This window comes from Nomascus leucogenys, chromosome 14 (genome assembly GCF_006542625.1).
Source record: "Nomascus leucogenys isolate Asia chromosome 14, Asia_NLE_v1, whole genome shotgun sequence".
NCBI classification, from domain to species: Eukaryota; Metazoa; Chordata; class Mammalia; order Primates; family Hylobatidae; genus Nomascus; species Nomascus leucogenys.
In genome coordinates, this window is record NC_044394.1 from 33,534,204 (window position 1) to 33,554,617 (window position 20,414).

The 20,414-nt window shown below is 43.4% G+C and overlaps 1 protein-coding gene across 1 annotated transcript in view; it reads left to right on the top strand.

Annotated features, from left to right (window-relative positions):
• ARHGAP25 (Rho GTPase activating protein 25) overlaps positions 1-20,414 on the top strand; it is a 91,680-nt gene that overhangs the window by 65,296 nt on the left and 5,970 nt on the right. Inside the window, exons 5-9 of the mRNA XM_030827850.1 lie at positions 6,069-6,273; positions 12,830-12,962; positions 15,819-15,892; positions 17,404-17,525; positions 18,654-18,850. Of these exons, the coding sequence (XP_030683710.1) occupies positions 6,069-6,273; positions 12,830-12,962; positions 15,819-15,892; positions 17,404-17,525; positions 18,654-18,850 (731 nt within the window). The remainder of the gene's footprint in view (positions 1-6,068; positions 6,274-12,829; positions 12,963-15,818; positions 15,893-17,403; positions 17,526-18,653; positions 18,851-20,414) is intronic.

Below are 20,414 nucleotides of genomic sequence, written 5' to 3' on the forward strand. Positions count from 1 at the left end.
GAGCATCCAGTGGTTGGTTCTTTTTGAGAGAATAGCTTTGACAGATTTCTAGGCTGCAGATGTCAAGTTCAAAGTCTTCATCATATGGGTGATATTTAAAGTGGTGAGACTATAAGAAAGTGTGCAGATGAGGAAGGGAGGCCCTGGGACCCTCCAACGTTTAGAGGACAGCAAGAAAAGGAAGAATCCTCAGAGGAGGCTAAAAGCATCTGATGAGACACATGGAGAACCAAGAGGGACTGGTGTACCAAAAGCCACGTGAGAGAGTGTTCCAAGAAGGAGGGGGTGGCTTGCTGTACCGCATGCTGCTGATAGAGTAGTTAAGATGAAGACAGAGAATTTCACCTCAGGTTTTAAAATGTAAAGGCCATTGGTCTCCTTGACAAGAGTAGGTTTGGGGAAGTACTGAGCAGAGAAAAGGGGCAGAGAATGGGAGGAATGGGAGATAGCAGGTAGTGACAGCTCTCTGAGGTCCATCACATACCAGGTTCTGAACATAGATGCTGAGCCAGATGGACTGTCTACCTTTGAGGGGTCCATAGTCCAGTGGAAGAGAGGGATGTTTAAATGAATCATCATAAAATTACGTGAGAGTGATAACATCAAGGAACACACAGGGAACTCTATGAGTAGAGGAAAGAGTGACCAGTTTTCTCTGAGAAGACATCCAAATTCAGAAGACTGGGTTTCCAGGTGGAGAGTAGGAGGAAGCCCATTCTCCTGAGAATTTTTTAAAAGCAAAGACCATTTTTCATTCATCCTATCATACTCTCTAGCTATCAAAGAGCCTGACCCACAGCAAATGCTCAGCCTACATTTGTTGAATGACTTTGTGAATTCTGGTGGAAGGAATTTGCAAGAAACGGAGTTGCAAAAGAAACCATTATAATGATATAGGCAACAGCAGTGAGAATAGGGAGCTTGTTTAAAGCATATTTGGAATGTACCAACCTAGGCCAGGCGCAGTGGCTCATGCCTGTAATCCAGCACTTTGGGAGGCCAAGGTGGGCGGATCACGAGGTCAGGAGATCAATCGAGACCTTCCTGGCTAACATGGTAAAACCCCGTCTCTACTGAAAATACAAAATATCAGCCAGGTGTGGTGGCACGCGCCTGTAGTCCCAGCTACTCAGGAAGCTTAGGCAGGAGAATCTCTTGAACCGGGGAGAAGGAGGTTTCAGTGAGCCAAGATTGCGCCACTGCACCCTAGCCTGGATGACAAAGCAAGACTCCATCTCAAAAAAAAAAAAAAAAAAAAAGAATGTACCAACCTATTTGGAGAGAGTGAAGAGTTTTGTGGATAATTCTAATGCTCACAATTTTGCTAGTTGGGTTAGTTAAGTGCAGGTACCTTGTATTAATGGCTTTGTATTTTCAGTGCCTAGGAGAGTACCTGGCGCTTGACGATGGAATGAAGCTATTGCCTTTGAGGAAGGCTACAGGAGAAGCAGTGATTTAGGGATGGGATGATAATGAGATTAGAGAAGATACTGGGAGAATTGCCATTAGACATTGAACTTATGGGAATAGAGGAGAAAGACAGAGAGAGAGAGATAGAAAAGATGGAAATAGATATGATATAACTACATATATAATGATCAAATAAAACACTTTTTTAATGAGTATAATAGTAAAGAGAGGAAAGCAAATGTTGGTCATTTGCATGAGAGCTGAGGTGGGGGATTATCTTTCATAAATTATATCTATCAATCCATATGTACACACACATATATTCATATATACACATATATCAATATATACACATATATGTACACACACATGTGTATACACACATTTATATATACACACATATGTATACACATATATACATACATATATATATAGAGAGAGAGATCTAGACCAGATATGCAGATTAATAAGTTATAAGTTTGTAGGTGATATCTAAATGTGTGGAATCATATGCACTTTCCTAAGGAGAATACTAGAGTGAGAAGAAAAGAAGCCTGAGTTGGAATCCCAGGAAATGATGCACCAAAGGAGCAGGTGGAAGATGGAGCACAGTCAAAGACACTTGAATGGAGTCATCAGTAACATGAGCACAGAACAGGAATGGTTGGATTTATTGCAATGTAGGGAGAAAGTATTGAAGAGGAAGGAGAATTAACAACATCAGTCTTCAGAGAAGATCAGTAAGTAGGGTGTGGAATGAACATTAGGAGAGCACTAGAAATCTTAGTGAGCAGATTTAGTGAAGAAGTGCAGGCTAATGAAACCAGATTGTGATGGGTTGAGAGGCTGAGCAGTGAGTGATAAGTGAGGAAGTGGGGCAGACATCTCTCTAGAAGTAGACATTTTTATTACAAGTATATGGTAAAGAGAAGGAAGGCAAATGTTGGTCATTTGCATGATAACTGAGGTGGGAGATTATTCTTTCATAAATGGCAAAGACCTAGACCCACGTGGGATCTTTCAATTGAAAGAGAAAATTTTAAGATACAAAGAGAAACAGTAAGTACTGGAAGAGATAGAAGGAATGGAACTCACAGTTCAAGAAGGCATCATCCTAGATGAAAGGTAGGGCCCTTTTCTTCCTCTGGGAGAAGGCAGGAACACAGAGGAGAAAGGATGGGAAAGGCAGGGACTGGAGATGAGGGAGTTCACTCATAACCCTCCATTTGGTAATGGAAGGAAAGAGGAGCCAAGATCACCTGTTGAGACAGAGAAGGGAGGGAATGGGTGGGGAGTTCAACAGGAGTGGTGAAAATTTGGAACCAATGTCTTGCAGAGATTGGAAGGATAAATTTCCACAATATGGTTGTGCATGGTCTTTTGTAGTTCTCAATGTCCTGAAGAAGACATGCAGAGGGTAGTAGGAAGCAGCAGGGTGGGGATGTTGAAGAAAAAAGTATGGGTCAGATTAATATCAAAAAGGCTGCATTTGAGGCATGAGAAAAATAGAGGATGAAGGCAGGACAAGGCTGATAGACTGGGATGAGGAGAAAAGCTAGAGAACTAGACACATATTAAGGTGTAAGAAGGAGCTTGGCCCCAAATCACCTGCAAGGTGGAGCATCTGCTATAAGACCTCAGAAATGGAGCTTGAATTTGAAAGCTTTGACTTCTCTGTGCACATCCTTACATTGTGTTTGTGCTCTTTCCCCACCAAGTCCAGTGGACCTCTGGAGCCTGAGTTTCAACTGCTCCAAGAGACATCTGCCTCTCTCATTGAAGGGCCCCTCTCTGGACCTCTCAAAACAGAATTTTCCAGATGCTATCTGGTCTGTTTTAAGTCAGTCCTATCAATTTGGTGAAAAGATCTGTCCAGCTCCTTTTACAGACAAATAGAAACCTAATTCCATATGGTTGTTGAAATTTTCTAATTGTTTCTCACCATGTTTCTCACCATGTTTTGTGTGACCCCTCAAAGGCAGACAGTCCATCTGTTATGTTATTTTCATAACTTGTTGGCAAACTCATTAAAAGCAGGAACAAGGTCTTCTATGCCCCTTGTCTGTACAACCCATTCCAGGGAACCTGGTGCTGGCACATGACAGGGCACTCAATGCATGCTAGTGGGAAGCTGAATTCATATACCAAGGAGATTCCTATTAGTGTTTAAACTAAAGAAATGCCGAATAACCATTAGTCATGGAAAATACTTGCTTAAAGACAAATTGATTCATTAAATCCTTCAGCAAAATTTGTTGACTGTCTACCTTTTGCCAGGGGTTACACTAGACATTGGGGATGAAAACAGCCCTTCTTCCTATTCCCAGTAGCAGTGGGCTTACAATCATGCAGATGACACAGGTACATACAAATCGTGATCACAGAGTGTGGGAAGGATTGGGATATTCAAGAAACAATACGGTGCACAGAGTAGGATGTAGTGTCTCCATCTGGGTGTCAGGAAGGCATGGCAGATATGATGATATTTGAGAAGGGCCAAGGAGGACAAAGAGAATTGGTGCAGCCAGGGAAAGGGGAGAGCAGACTGGATAGGGTGGAGACTGTTTAAGGACATGGAGACGGCAGAGCATTATGTTCTGGAAACGTCAGGGTGAGATGTCTCTCGGGGCATGGCAGGACATCAGGCCAGGAAAGCAGGTGGATACCAAGCCTTGAGGAATGTCAGCCTTGATTCTCAAACTTTAGCCACAGAAGTATTTAATCACAGTCTCACTGCAATGCAATAAGTGAAACGAACAACAGCCAAGCAGATTTGGTGGTAGTGGGGAATACAGAGGCCCCCTATTCAGCTCCTTCTAGATTCCACACTCTCACCTCCCAACACTGGATGTGAAGAAAGAGGAGGCCCTGACAAACTGCCAAGGCTTTAAATGTCTATTTGAAAACCATCACTGTAGCAACTGGGGGAGAAGCAGATGACTACTGAAAACCAAGAGAAAGGCACTCAAGCAGAGCAGTGCTTTAGAAAGGCAAGCAGCAGGAGGGTTTCGAACATGATAGAGAGAAGAGACTGCAGCGGTTACAGGTGAGAGAGGAGGCTGGCCTAGCCTGGGTAGTGGGTGGGAGCAGAAAAGAACATGAGGATCAAGAGCCTGGTACAGCTCTATACAGGTGGAATCCAAAGGAACTCGAGATGGGATGGAGGGTACCAACCTGAGAGAGAGAATCATGGGGAGAGTCAAGTGACTTTGCAAATGGATGTCCTAGGGATTGAAGTGCTGGGTGCAGCAAAGCCCTGATTATGGCAGAGGGAAAGTCAGGCAGGACAGGACAGAAGCCACAGCCTGTCTTCTGAACCTCCAGAGTATGGAAGCCTGGTGGGAGAATGGGTAGGCAGTGGTTGTCCTGATTTGTAAACTTGTCTTCTCACACTGCCGGTGCGGGGAAACTGCAGCAGTTTCTCCAGGACAGAGCTGGCGTGGAGCTGGCCCACACTTGCTTTGCTGGAGGCAGGGTAATTTGGGAAAATATTTTTGGAAAGCAATTTGCATACCATCAAGTTATAAAAATGTTCAAACCTCTTGACCCAGTAATTCTACACTTGGGAAGTTGTCCTAAGGAAATACTTCAAAAGAATGAAATGCTTTTGTTCATGCATCCAAATGTTAATTAATTAGAAATTATGCATTGTACTGCATACATTCCAGGATCTCTGCCAGGTGAATGAACATGTTTGCTGTGGCAATGTTTATAATTAGGACATAGTAAACAACCTAAATTATTTTAAATGCCACAGTGGTTTAGTGCTATGAAACATCTATGTGATAGACTACAGTAGTCCCTCTTTATCCTTGGGGGGATACGTTTCAAGACCACAGTGGATGCCTGAGATCTCAGATAGTACCGAACCCTATACACATTATGTCTTTTCAGTCTTATAACTGAGACAACTGCTAAATATAACTGAGGCAACTACTACGCGACTCCTGGGAAAGTAGTGTATACAATGTGGATACACCGGACAAAGGGATGATTCACATCTCAGGCTGGACCGAGCAGGACCGCAAGAGATTTCATCATGCTACTCAGAATGGCACGCAATTTAAAACTTATGAATTGTTTGTTTCTGGAATTTTGCATTTAATATTTTCAGACTGCAGTTGACCGTGGATAAGGGGGGATGCCGTACCGTGTTATGCTTTACTACTCTGTGACGTGAGTGAACTCAAAACGGCCTGCTTGCTGCCGTGGATAAGGCATATTGTTGGGAGTTCACTGTCTAGGCCTGAATCCCAGCTGTGCCATGCTCTGAGCTGCCTGACCTTGGCAAGTGTCTAAGGCTCAGTGTCTTTAACAGTAAGGTGCGTGTGACATTAATACCACCTCATGGGGTTGGTGTCAAGATTAAAGATAAAAAGTGTGCAATTCCTAGCAAAAAGTATTCAATAAAAGCCAACCGTTATTTTAAATATGTAAGAAATGTGGGTCAATATAAAAAGACTGACAAAGACTGCCTCAAATTTACAGGCCCCTATTTATAGCTTCAGGAAATATTATGAGTGATTTGTCTCCTATATTTTGTCTAGTATTGTTGCAATAAAACCTGTGAAGTCACAGGTGACACAGAAAGTCAAGAAATAGTTCATCCAAGGAAACACAGAATGACGGGCAGGTTCTGTTTGCTCTCTCCTCAACAGTGTTTGGCCAGCGCTTGGATGAGACTGTGGCCTATGAACAGAAATTTGGCCCCCATCTGGTGCCCATCCTGGTGGAGAAATGTGCAGAGTTCATCCTGGAGCACGGCCGGAATGAAGAGGGCATCTTCCGTCTGCCTGGGCAGGACAATCTGGTGAAGCAGTTGAGAGATGCTTTTGACGCTGGGGAGCGGCCCTCCTTTGACAGGTACATTGCCCCGCTGCAGTGTCCTACCTCTGCCCTCACCTCTGCTTGGCTTGGCTGGGAGGGCCTCTCCATTCCAGTTGAGCTATGGGACTTGCATAGACACTTCTAAGAGCCCTGGCTTGCAACAGAAAGAGCCTCTGTTTTGCCCATGATTGGGAATTTGGGAGACTGGAGCACAGTTAGGAGAGTGTGCAGATAGTTTATGTGGCAGATGATGTGAACCAGAACTGGAACCCTGCTGGGCAGATTCAGGTGATGTTTAAGGCACAGGAGAAGGTGACGTGCAGAGGAGGGAAGAATGATGGGACCTAGCCTGAGGCTCGCCCTTCAGGACGGATGAGGAACATGGAAGAGCTGAGCTGTACAAACACTCAGAGTGGTGGAGAATGCACCAGATCTATATCCAAGGGCACAAATGGCTTTCGTTAGCATTCCAGAAGTGGCTAGAACCAGGACTTCTTGTTAGTTTCCTAGATCACAGTACTACGTGATTCTGACTCAGTTCTGAGCCCTTTTGCAGGAACACATCCTGATATCTTGGCAGCCTGGCGTTCCTAAGTCTTCTGTGTGGAGGTCTCCCAGCCCTGTTTGGGGCATATCAGGCATAGTGACATTTCCTCCCACCACCCCCTTTCTCCCCACCTTCTCCAGCCACTCAGCTGAGGTTTCCTTCTCTGCCACACTCAGCTAGCACAATCCCTACCCGATGTTGTGCATTCTCCACCCCAGTTGCCTGCGTGAACTTGTCCTGCTGGCATAAGTTTGACTGCTCTTTCCAAATTAGCAGCCCATAAACCAAGGTTTAACAAGATGGGCCTGAACTCTATCCAGTTTCCAAAAATGAAAGTTGCTAAGCTTATTTTGGACAATGGGGTTGGGTTGATTCTGAGAAAATAGTGAAGACCTAAGTGTCATCTTGTGTAGAAGCTCCCTCACCCCTCACTCTAATCACCAATGCTGCCCATTTTTCCTCCAAAGCTTCTCTGAGATCTATATGTTTCTCTCCATGCTTGTGGCCATAGTTGTAGTTTGGACAACCATAGGGGTGTCTTTCCTGCCCTGAATAAGTTAATTTCCCATGGGTGCTATATTTCAGCACCCTAGGAAGCAAGAGATGGGGTTCTTATTGGAACAATAGCCCGTTATGGGCATCAAACACAGGGACCTTTCAGCAGCACCATAAACTGCATCTTGTTATCAGGCACTTGTTCCATTATGCTCACCACCTTTATATTCGGTTTCTTTTTATGTTTTTAGGTAGCCTTGGCCTGATGAAAGATACAGGTGGGTTGTTGCTAGAGCAATGCCATACAGTGTGCCAAAAGGAACAGAGGTGATTGCTGATATTTGCCAAATAACTGCCTTAGGCTCTAGCCTATGCACTATAGAGTCAGCATGGGTGGTGGTGTGGGAATCTTTGATTATTTTGAAATATTTGGGGCTGGAAGGAAGAAAATTACCTTACCTTGTGACATCTCCACCTCTAGAAGTGAGGGGTAGAGTTTTTACACATCCAGAAATAGGAAAGGTCATCAGGGGCTTTTCAGGGGCTTCGCAGGGGCAATTCTTAGATCCACATAACCTTTGAGAGGACAAGTCTGATTTGGGAGGTGTGACTGGCTCTTATTTGATTCTTATTATTTAGTTACATTTGAGCATATTTAGGAGAGACCAGGTCTTCTCTCTCCTATTCCACTCATGATTCTGAAAACCCTCTTTTTCCCCTTTTTCTGCCCTCTCTCCATCCCCTTTTATACTCCCCCACTTCTCATTCCATGGTGTGTTTTGGTGTTGAGGGCTGTGCCCCGCAATGGACAGAGCATAGAATGCCGGATGCACAGGGTAGGGAAAGGAGGGGAGGGGCTTACAGGGATCAGCCTGACTTTGGGATCATAGAATTGACAAAACCAACAACTCAAGAGAGGCCAACAAAACTGGCAAATTAACTGTGAAGTGAAGGTGACCAGTGTTAGATGATTTCCTGAGAGTGAATCTGGCCTGAGAGTGGGAGAGGAAGAGACCAGCCTTGAGACAGTGTTAACCTGAATTGTGTGTGGGAGTTCCAAAGAGGGGCAGTGTGAAAGGGGGTGGAAAGAGGGCAGGAAAGGGGGAAAGGGAGGGTTTTCAGAGTCATGAGCAGAACAGGAGAGAGAAGCTATGGTTGTAGCTTTTTCTGCCTCCTATAAAAGGAATTCTAGGAGTCAGTGGGTGGAAGAAGGAGTGTTTGGGAGAGCAAGGAGCCCCCTCTTGCTGTCCCCAACTTCACGGCTGTGGGAACTCACCCAGATCCTCTGCATTGGTTATGTGCTGGGTTCCACCCCAAGATGCCCCCATTACCTCACTAGAATGAAGGTGAGCAAAGGAGCTGTTTGGTGAGACTAGTGCAGGTCTTTCTGGTCTCCTTAGACACAAAAATGTGAACTTTAAAATCTCCTTGCCAAGTTTCTACCAGGATGGACACTGCCCGGCTACAAAGCTAACACAGTCCTCACCCCTATGTGTCTGTGAGAAACGCACTTACAGACATGCCACATTACAAGCATCAATGCCCCCAGGGAAGGGCTGGCAGAACCATCTGAGTCTTGGGTAATCCCTAGTGCATCAGCCGTTGAACCCAGAAGCCACCTGGCTCCTGACTTACTCTTGGCCCTTGATTAAAAAAAAAAAAAGAATCATTTAAGAGTGCTCTATTGGGTTAGAGGAACAGCAAACTCAGAAAAAATAATGCTACAAATTTAGACCATAAAATAGACATCTGCGTTAGCCCTAGTACAATGGGGTGCTCACATTAAAATAAAAATTTATAGAAATAATTGTTTAAGTTCCATGGTGTTAAGTGCTAAAAAGGAAACTCAACACTATGAAAACTTAGGACAGGGGCTTTTCACATGGTCTGGTGTATTTAGGGAGGTCCCCAAGAAAATGACATTTAAGCTGAGACCCAATAAACAAGAATGAGGAGTTAGCTAGGCCAAGCAGTGGGCATGGCTTGTCAGGATTATTTTTGGCGAAATGAACTGGGAAGCTTTCTATAAGTTTCAGTGTTGTCAGTGAGATACCATCTCACACCAGTTAGAATGGCCATCATTAAAAAAGCAGGAAACAACAGGTGCTGGAGAGGATGTGGAGAAATAGGAACACTTTTACACTGTTGGTGGGACTGTAAACTAGTTCAACCATTGTGGAAGTCAGTGTGGCGATTCCTCGGGGATCTAGAACTAGAAATACCATTTGACCCAGCCATCCCATTACTGGGTATATACCCAAAGGACTATAAATCATGCTGCTATAAAGACACATGCACACGTATGTTTATTGCGGCACTATTCACAATAGCAAAGACTTGGAACCAACCCAAATGTCCAACAACGATAGACTGGATTAAGAAAATGTGGCACATATACACTATGGAATACTATGCAGCCATAAAAAATGATGAGTTTGTGTCCTTTGTAGGGACATGGATGAAACTGGAAAACATCATTCTCAGTAAACTATCGCAAGGACAAAAAACCAAACACCGCATGTTCTCACTCATAGGTGGGAATTGAACAATGAGAACTCATGGACACAGGAAAGGGAACATCACACTCCGGGGACTGTTGTGGGGTGGGGGGAGGGGGGAGGGACAGCATTAGGAGATATACTTAATGCTAAATGACAAGTTAATGGGTACAGGAAATCAACATGGCACATGGATACATATGTAACAAACCTGCACATTGTGCACATGTACCCTAAAACCTAAAGTATAATAAAAAAAAAAACTGCAAAATAAAAAAATAAAAAAAAAAGTTTCAGTGTTGTAAGATGGTTTATATAGCTAATTGTGTTCCTTTATTATAACTTTGAAGTATCCATGTTGTAGCTGTATTTATAACCCCTTTCTCTTTTCTAATGATGGATGCTTTTTCTGTCTAAATTTCTCCTGATTAAACTGTCTAGGTGTCTTTTTTATTGTTGTTGTTTCTCTTCAAAAGTTCAAAAGATCCAATTTCTTTTCTTTTCTTTTTTCTTTTTTTTTTTTTTTTCGAGACCAAGTCTCACTCTGTCACCCAGGCTAGAGTGCAGTGGTGTGATCTTGGCTCACTGCAACCTCTGCCTCCTGGGTTCAAGTTATTCTCCTGCCTCAGCCTCCTGAGTAGCTGGGATTAAAGGCACCTGCCACCACGCCCAGCCAATTTTTGTATTTTTAGTAGAGATGGGGTTTTGCCCTGTTGGCCAGGCTGGTCTCGAACTCCTGACCTCAAGTTCTCCACCCGCCTTGGCCTCCTGAAGTGCTGAGACTACAGACGTAAGCCACTGTTCCCAGCCAGGATCCAGCTTCTTGAATTATCCTTTATGCTGTTTTTTCCATTTCAAATTCTATTTTCTTCACTCATTCCATTGGTGTGTTTTGGTGTTGAGGACTGTGCCCTAGAGTGGGCAGAGCATAGAATGCTGGAGGCATAGGGTCGTGAAAGGAGGGGAGAGGCTTACAAGGATCAGGGTGACTTTAGGATAATAGAATTGAAGGGTTTTGGAAGACTGATTGGATGGGGGTGAAGGAGAGGTCCCAATCAAAAGGGAGTCCCAGGATGCTGATAGAGACAAGTGGGTGGACTGCAGTGTAGGGACTTTAGGAAGATGCAGCTTTTGGACTTTGGGAGAATTCTGCTCCTGCAAATTGTCAGCTGACTGTCTTTCTGCCACTTACTCGGGAACTTCTTATAACATATTTTTACAAAAAGTACTTTTCCTAGCCTGGCTTTGCGTTGGGTATTTTTGGGCAGTGACTCAGCAGGGAAGGATTTTCCAGAATCCCCGTGTTAAATGAATGGTTCCTACCCCAGATTTCCTGAGGGCGGCCGTGGAGCATAGAGCAGGCTCTGTGCCAGCCCATGTTCTCCTATTGAGGTAGAGTTCACAGGCTGCAAAGGGGAAGCCTTTTCAGAAGACAGCTACAACAACTCGCTGTCAAAACCAAAATAAAATGCACACAAAGCACCAAGACAGAGCTTTACAATCAAGCCCAAGTATTCTTGCTTCTGTTGCCTCAGATGCCTCCTTTCTCCTCCTCTTGTCCAGATCCATCCCTCCCTTCCCTTCCAGGACCAGGAGACATGTCCTCCAGCCTGTTCTATATTTCTCATCACTGAAATCAAGGAGATTCCAAAGTTATTCTGGACCTCTTGCCACATCACAGCTTTTCATGATGCTACCAGGGCTGCTACCTAAGAATGCCAGGTTTCATCAATATGAAACAAACATTTCTTCAATAATCAGCTTCAGGAATATGGTAGTGAATCTTACTTCTCTTGTGGCATTGCAGAATCAATGCAATCGCCTTGTAAACCAGGGGTCAACAAAATTTTCTTAATGGGCCACATTTTAAATATTTAGGTTTTGCAGGCCAGATGGTCTTTACTGCAACTGTAATACTCTGCTCAGTACATAAATGAACAAGTGTGGTGGTGTTCTGTAATTTTACTTACGGATGCTGACATCTGAATTTCCTATAATTTTTACATCATGACACACTCTTCTTCTTGTGAGTGTTTTTTTCCCCCAGCTATTTAAAAATGTAAAACTAATTCTTAGCTCCCAGGCTGTACAAATAGAGGCAGTGGGACAGATTTGGCTTCTGGCCCGTGGCTTGCCAAGCCCTCCTGTAAATGGAGAAGCTGAACTGAACAGCCGTGCCTCTTTCAGTCAATCAGGCCCACAGGGAGGCATCCTCTCCTCATGCTCCAGGCTGACGCACATGCTGCCTGCCTCATGCCCTAACTCGTCACTGCCTTTCAGAGCTCATCTGAGGTACTCTTTCATCTGAGAAGTCACCTATGTGTTCCCATCTCTGCCCTGGGTGTTCTTTTTCCATACTTCCATAGGATCCTGAGTCCTGGGCTTCCCATATCATGGCATTAGCCACACAGTATTGTAAGGACCTTATAATGCTTGAGTCCCCACAGCTCTGTGGCTTGATGGGGCCAGGGCTCCATCCCTGGATTGGATGGCTACCGATGTCCCTTGGGTTGGCTACTGAAATCCCAGTGCTTGACAAGTATCTTGCAGTATCTTGCACCTAATAGGTTTTCTCAATGCTTATTGATTGAGTGAATTATTGAGTAAATATGTGAGTGAACCCCAGAACTATTTTAAGCACTCTGGAAGATTAAAGAGATGAATGGACCAAGGATATAAAGGAGTTAACACAAGCTATGTTAGAGACTAATTAGAAAATGCTAATTGTGAGACACTAAATGACTTGAAGAAAGAAGAAAGCAATAAAGACGAAAATCATTAAGGAAGGTTTAGTAAAAATGTAGACCTTGAACTTACCTTTGAGGTAGTTGGGTGGAAGAGACAGAGGAACTTTTATTCAAGATTGTTGTTCCAGAAGGGCAAATTAGCAAAAATGTTTTGGTCTCATTCTTCTTTATCAGACTCTACTCCTCTGCAAAATTTCCGTTTGTAATTTATGGTTCTATTCACTGAATCATCAGGATGGAAGTGAGGAACATCCTAAAGTTTTTCTTTCAAAGAGTTTCAAAGAGTGTTGCTTATTTTCTTCCAGAGACACAGATGTGCACACTGTGGCTTCCCTGTTAAAGCTCTACCTCCGAGACCTCCCAGAGCCCGTGGTTCCCTGGAGCCAGTATGAAGGGTTCCTGCTCTGTGGGCAGCTCACGAATGCGGACGAGGCAAAGGTTTGCATCTTAGAGTTAGTTGTCTTGGTTTAGAAGAAAGTGATTGGTTTTCTGGACACTATTCCAACAGGCAACAGTGAGTCAAGGGGCCTATACTTTTTGGTAAGATAGTCAAATGCAACTTCCTCAGCAACAAAAGGCATATGAACTCAATCATAATGACTGGCAAACCACAGCCTTCATGAGATGCAATAATCCAATAAAGAACTGGACCGTAATCAAATACTGCTGGGTCATATTAAATGTAGTGAGAAAAGGAGGATACATTGGAGGAGGGTTTCAAGCATGATGGTGTTGCTGAGACTTGCTGGGACACAAGGACAGGCTAGAAGGCAGGTGTGAGGTCACATAGTTCAAGCTCTACAGCAGCTGTGAGTGTCAGGCGTGGTCATCCAAGGAAGGCATGTGCCAGGGAGAAGAAGGACAGGGAAGGTTTTTTGATTGTTGTTCTTTTCAGCCACAGCTGCCTGTAGGGTCTGTAACCCCCATCTTCAATATGCTTGTGGAAGTGCACAAGTTCACTAGCAAGACTTTTTATCCTGTATAAATTTATTTCTAGAGAGGCCTTATAGTCAGCAATGATCACACTGTAGTCATGTTATTATAATCAACCAACCAACCAACCAACCAGCCAAAGAAACTGATGAAACCCCACCAACAACAATAAACTTTGATGATTTTTAAACAAGATTTCCAAATCCAAGTGATCCATGAAGAAGTTTATGTTTATATCAATGACTATGTTAAAAGCCCTCTCTGGCAAAGTGGTGCACAGAAAAATCTATAATGAAGACCTAGATTTAACTTTGATTTTGCCATTAGACAAATTACCCATATTTTATAAGACTCAGTTTATTTACTTAGACCAATAGAACTTTCTATGGTAATGGAACTTTTATATATCTGCACCATTCAACATGGTAACCACCAGCCACACATGGCTATTGGGCATCTAAAATGTGGCTAGTGCACCTGGGAAGCCAAATTCCTAATTTTATTTAATTTTGATTTAGTTAAATCTAAGTAGTTACATGTGGCAAGCAACTGCTATATCAGACACCACAAACTTAGATAATTTTCATAATAATATCAGCCATGCCTAGGATTGTTTTGAGGACCCAGGGATATGATACTGGGGGTGACTTAAAATTTTTTTTCAATATAAGGGAAGGTTTATCTTCCACACTTCAGAATTTATTAGATAGTCTGCTTCATAGAATATATTTATTTCAAACGAATGAAGAAATAGCACCCTAGCCCTGTAAGAAAACAGCTGTGAGAACTTCCATCCCTGACTGAGGGTGGGGAGAGCATCATGATTTGAATAGATCCTGACATAAGAGAAAAGCTGACTTTATATTTCAAAATTAAGAAAGGAAGAGAGCATGATACAGGTTTTGTAGCTCCTTTCCAAACAAAAATTAAATTGCATGGATCTGAGGTACGATATTTTGTGCGTAACTTAAGAATTTTATTGGGGAGGGAGAAGGGGATATGAAAAGTGTTAACTTATATTGGTATATCTGCTCACCATTGTGAAAGTAATAAAATTTTATGGAATAAGGTTTAAAAGGCAGCTAAAAAGATAAATGTTTCAGATCGCATCTCACCCCTGGGTTCTGGGGAAAGTAAAGGAAGCACCTAGATGCTGTTCTGACAATAAGATTCCCACCCCTGCACTCACTATAGACTTGCTTCTCCCAGCTTTCTCAATCTCAGCATCTTTGAGAGTTTCCACATCTGTGGCAGTGCATGTCTACACACAGGGACCAAGGTCCTTCTCACTGGTGAAAACATGGCAGAGGTGGCAGCTAGGAAGGGTGAGTCTGTAGCAAGCTTTACAATGAATTTACTTGACTCAGCTGAAGAAGGGATCTCAGCATGAAGCTGATGCTACACTAAGAAGGTCTATATCTACGGAAGCTGCTGCGTGTAGGCTGACAAGGCTGGAGGGTGCGTTTTCTGCAGGAGAGCTGCTCAGGTTTGAGGAGTGCCTGCATACCGCCTGTGAGTTGTGTACTCTCTTTTTTTTTTTTTTTTTTTTTTTTGAGACGGAGTTTTGCCCTTTCACCCAGGCTGGAGTGCAGTGGCGCAATCTCAGCTCACTGCAATCTCCGCCTTCCAGTTTCAAGCGATTCTCCTGCCTCAGCCTCCCGAGTAGCCGCCCACCACCACGCCTGGCTAGTGAATTGTGTACTCTCACAAGCACCATGTTGCAGGTAGTGATTACAGACCCTACAGGCAGCTGTGGTTGAAAAGAACACGGAAAAGCTTGCTGTCCCTCTTCTCTCTGGCACATGCATTCCTAGTAGACCTTGCCTGACATCCACGGCCATCCATTGCAGAGCTTGAACAGTCTGACCTTGCACCATCCTCCAGCATGGTCTGCCTATCTCTGTGTCCCAGCAGGTCTCAGCTAGGCCATTGTGCTTGAAATCCTTCTCAGAAGAATCCTCCTTTTCTCACCAGTCTTGAGGTGATTCTGAGATATCTTATTGTGGTTTTATTCTTTATTGGATTGTTACATCTCAAGCATTCATTAGGCAAACAATTAATGTATGAGTTGTTAAACAGTCCTTTCTTAGAGTAGCTCAGGGTCAAGGGTGGGGTGCAGTGGCGTAATTACAGATAAATAAAAAGTATACATAACAAAAACTATGACCCTTTTTAAAAAAATTCTATGAGAATTTAGAGTTATTTCCAATTTTTTTTTTAAACCCACAAAACTACAGGGACAGGAATGACTGCCAAAGTGTTTCTGCACAGGTACACCAATTCTGTTCCAGGGTCTCCTTGCTGGCACATGGGCAGGCTCATTTACTGGTAAATGATTTACTGGTGTAAATCTCTTCCCAGGCTCAGCAGGAGTTGATGAAGCAGCTCTCCATCCTTCCTCGTGACAACTATAGTCTCCTGAGCTACATCTGCAGGTGAGAGGCCCCTGGTATCAACTCTACAGTTTTCAACCCCATCAGAAAGAAGCTCCTAGTTAGAAGAGGAGGGACCACCTCTGTGAACAGAGAGATTCTGGTCTAGCACTTTGGAAGATCAGCTGTATTCACATAGCACTGAAGTAGCTTCCTGTATAATTTCAAGGATTCTGAAAACCTGGTTGACCCAAAAAACGAACGTGCACCCCCCTTTAGGCCTGCCTCAGCACTGCCCAGAGTCCTGGTACATGCAAGAGAACCCAGAACTCTTATAATGTTTCTAGAATGATCTCCCATCTTTGTGACTCTGAGCCATAGCTTAGCTCTGGGGAGACATTCATTCTGGGCCACCCTGGTTATTTTCCTTCAGCCCTTTCTGGGGACCTGCTGTGCACCACCCCTGTGGCAACTCTAGCTGTGGATTGACCCAGATCTGGCTGGGCTGGGAACTGGGATCTTCATCCCAGACTGACCTGAATTTTGTCTTTTATTTTTTAAAAGTAATTTGTTGTAGTTCCTAGATTATAAAAGTCATGCTTGCTTGACTTGGAAACCAGGAAGATATAGCAAACAGTAAATGAGAAATAAAAAGGACCCACAATCCCTTCACCAGCAATAAGCACTATTAACACTTAAACATTTTTCCTTCTGGGTGTTGTCTCTCCATGATAGATCTTTTCATACCTTAATATAAATATAGGGGAATAACATTTTATACTAAATCAAAATTATATAGAGGATTGTATCCTGCTTTTTTGGTTTAATGTTTTATTATGAGTATTTCCCTATGCCATAAAATTGGATTATAAATAACTCCATAATATTTCATAATGTTTGATCATTTGGACATGTCACCATTTATTTAATAATTGCTCTGTATTTGAAATTGTGTTGCTTCATTCTATCCATTTTTAAATGGTTCTTAGAGAGAGTATTTAGAAATTCCCTGTTTTTACAGTGAATCTGAGAGCTTTATGCCATAACTAATAGAATTTTAGCAAAAATTCAGTATTAGTTATGGAGCACCTGCTGAGAATTAGCAATGCTTGTGCTCTAATCAGAGGATGAGAGCAAGGAGGCACCATGGATTCCCCAGCCCTGAGATCTTCTTGCCAATAAAGTTTTCATCTCTGGAGACTTGGGTGGGATGGGTGCTGAGAGCTGGGAGATAAGCCTATCAAGGCAAGACATGGGTATGGGCAGATACCCATTTTACCTTTTCTAGTCCACTCTGAGCTCCTGGAAGTGGATCTTGCCTCCTGCTTATGTGATTCCACTCACCTCCCCCAACCCCCACCCCAGCAGCTGGGCAGGACCCTCCCGATTTATCTTCCTTCCTTGGTCTTGGGTCTTTCAGGATGAGGCTAAATTCTTGTGGGCAGAGCAGGCTGGTCTCATTCCTGAGACTGGGAGGAAAGCATTGGATCCATCCCTGAGTTCTCGTTGGAACTCTCGTGCTTCCTCCTGGCTACATCCTGCTTTCTACCATGGGATTTCTTGGCTGCCTGTAGGTTCCTACATGAAATACAGCTGAACTGTGCTGTTAACAAGATGAGCGTGGACAACCTGGCTACTGTGATTGGTGTGAATCTCATCAGGTCGAAGGTCGAAGACCCTGCCGTCATCATGAGAGGTATGGCTGGTCATGTAATGAAAGCAGGTACACAGGAAATAACAATTACAACATTCCCCCTGATATTTGTGCACTGCTCTGTAGTTTGCCAAGCATTTTCAGCAGGTTATCGATCTCATCTGAGTCATGCAATACCCTTGTGAGGTAGGCAGGGCAGGAATTGTGTCCATTTTTCAGATCACAACAAAGGACAGAGGTCAAGCGTTTGCCCAATGGTCCCACAGTGCAGTAGACTAGCACAATAATAGCTAGCTAGCGTTTGCGAGTCTTTTATTACTTTTAAATACCCTTAGCCAGATTGAGCAAGCAGGTTTCTTTTTATTTTATTTTATTTTTATTTATGTATTTATTGAGTTGGAGCCTCACTCTGTTGCCTAGGCTGGAGTGCAGTGGTGCAACCTTAGCTCACTGTAACCTCCGCCTCCCAGGTTCAAGTGATTCTCCTGCCTCAGCCTCCCGAGTAGCTGGGATTACAGGCATAAACCCCCACACCCAGATAATTTTTGTAATTTTAGTAGAGACAGGGTTTCACCATTTTGGCCAGACTGGTCTCGAACTCCTGACCTCAAGTGATCTTCCTGCCTCGGCCCCCCAAAGTGCTGGGATTACAGGCGTGAGTCACCGTGCCCAGCCAGCTTTCATTTTATAAGCCAGCCCACAAAAAGGTTGCTTAAAAAGCTGTGCTGTGCAGGCTTCTGAGGCTGTGTCCTGACACAGAGTACTAATATCTGCCATGGGCGTGGGGGCAGAAAGCCTGTCACATATTTGCTGTGTGTCTGATAAGGAACCAGATATCATATTGAGGACCACATCAGGGGAGAAAGATGTCTTCATTTTCTCTGCTGTTTTATTGCCTACTTTCCTGATCAAAAACTAATCCAGTGGACTATTGGCTCCCCCTGAAACAGCTCCCTCTTTCATTCTACTCCCATGTCCTTCTGTTCCATCCCTTTCAACATCATCTCCAACTCCAAGCAATTAAAAAGGGTCTTTTGAGAAGCAGAATGAGGCCCTTCTGGGCCCTGTAGTTTTAGAACCGAGTTTGGAGACACCCATGGGTGGGGATCCTTGAGGACTGACTACCTGCCTCCTACACTACACTACAGGTCTTTTTCTTCTTTCTTTCAGGGACTCCTCAGATCCAAAGAGTGATGACTATGATGATCAGAGACCATGAAGTCCTTTTCCCCAAGTCCAAGGATATACCCCTGTCACCCCCTGCCCAGAAAAACGACCCCAAGAAAGCTCCAGTGGCCCGAAGCTCTGTGGGCTGGGATGCAACTGAAGACCTCCGAATTTCTAGGACAGACAGCTTCAGTAGCATGGTAAGGTGCAGAGAACCTTCCTGCTTCCATTGGGTTCTTCCTTTAGTCCAGGCCATCCCACGTAAGGCCCGCTCTGGGGTGGCAATTTGGGGAGTTTTAGGTGATGCAGTGGCAGTGGGCACAGCTGCTACAGACTCATCTGAACACACCTTGAAAGCCTGCTCTCTTTCCAAATCTAGTTTCTATTGGCATCTTTGAGGGGGGTGAGTGACAAGTGTGCCAATCACCCAGTGACTGAGCAATGAGGGTCTTCACTGAAGCCCATTCTAAAAGAGAGACTCAAATACAGTCCAGAGAAGTTCAATGGGAAGGATGTATACCACATTGTAAATGTTTTGGTCAGAATTATTGAAAATTCTGGGTGAACGTCCAGAGAAAACTGGTTTCCTGCTAACCCATGAAACGTGATTCCTTTCTCAGAGTATGTGATGTGTTTGTGTAATATTTCTCATTCCTTGATAAGCAGTCTCAGCCATGTCAGCCCCCACGTTTGTGCTGAAGGGTTGAAACTCACGTTCCCAATGTCCAAAAGCTCTGCTGACTCTGAAATGTAGACCTCGTGAGGGCAATAATTTACAAAGGTCAAATATTTTTATATATTTATAGGAACAAATATTTTTACAAAGAACATGTGAACTTTATATAGTAGCTTGATCTTTATGTGTGGCCAAAAATGGATTTCAAATTTCTAGTTGACCAGATGATTCAAGTTACCTACAGTACTGTTTGCCCTGAAGATTGTTTTTAAAAGGCAGGTAATGGGTAGTGGTTGTGGTTTTTCTTAGGATAGGTCTTTCTGGATGCAATGCATTCTACTAACACTCTAAAACTAAAATAAAATTTAAAAATGCTCATACTTCATGTAACAAGATCATCCCACAGTCCTTGAGAATAGCTATTATTGTACTCATTTAATAGGTTTCTGCCATTTATTGATTTCTGTGGGCAGCCACTATGCTGGGAAATTTACACTGATCACCTCTAGAGTCCTCATATTACATAACATTGTAGGGCAGAATTTATCATTCGTATTGTGTTATTGAGGAGCAGAAACTCAGAGAGGTTGAGCAGCTGGCCCAATGTAGTAGCACTAGCTTGTTATAGAGGAGGACTCAGATCCAGTACTCCCTTCAGAACCCAGGTACCTCTGACTCCAGGTGGGGTCTCTGAAGCAAGCGATTGGCTACAAAGATTAAAGGGAGGGCTTGAACCCGATTGTCTGACTTTATGTTTAGGTCTCACTTGATCTTAGCCAAAAGGCCAAGAAGTGATTGATTTTATGTTTAGATCTCATATTCTGTCTCCTTTTTCTTTATAATTTCATTTAAAAATAGATAATATATGTACATGGTTCAAGTAATCAAAAACATAGAAAAAGGTATACATTGAGAAGTTCTGCTCCCTCCCGTACTCCCACCCACCCCATCCCTCACTGCCTTAGTTTCTTATTTATCCTTCCAATGTTCCTTTATGAAAATATAAGAAGACATGAGTGCAAATTATTTACCTCCTTTTTTATACAAAATGTAGTATAATTCTGTCTCTCTCTACAGTCACACACATA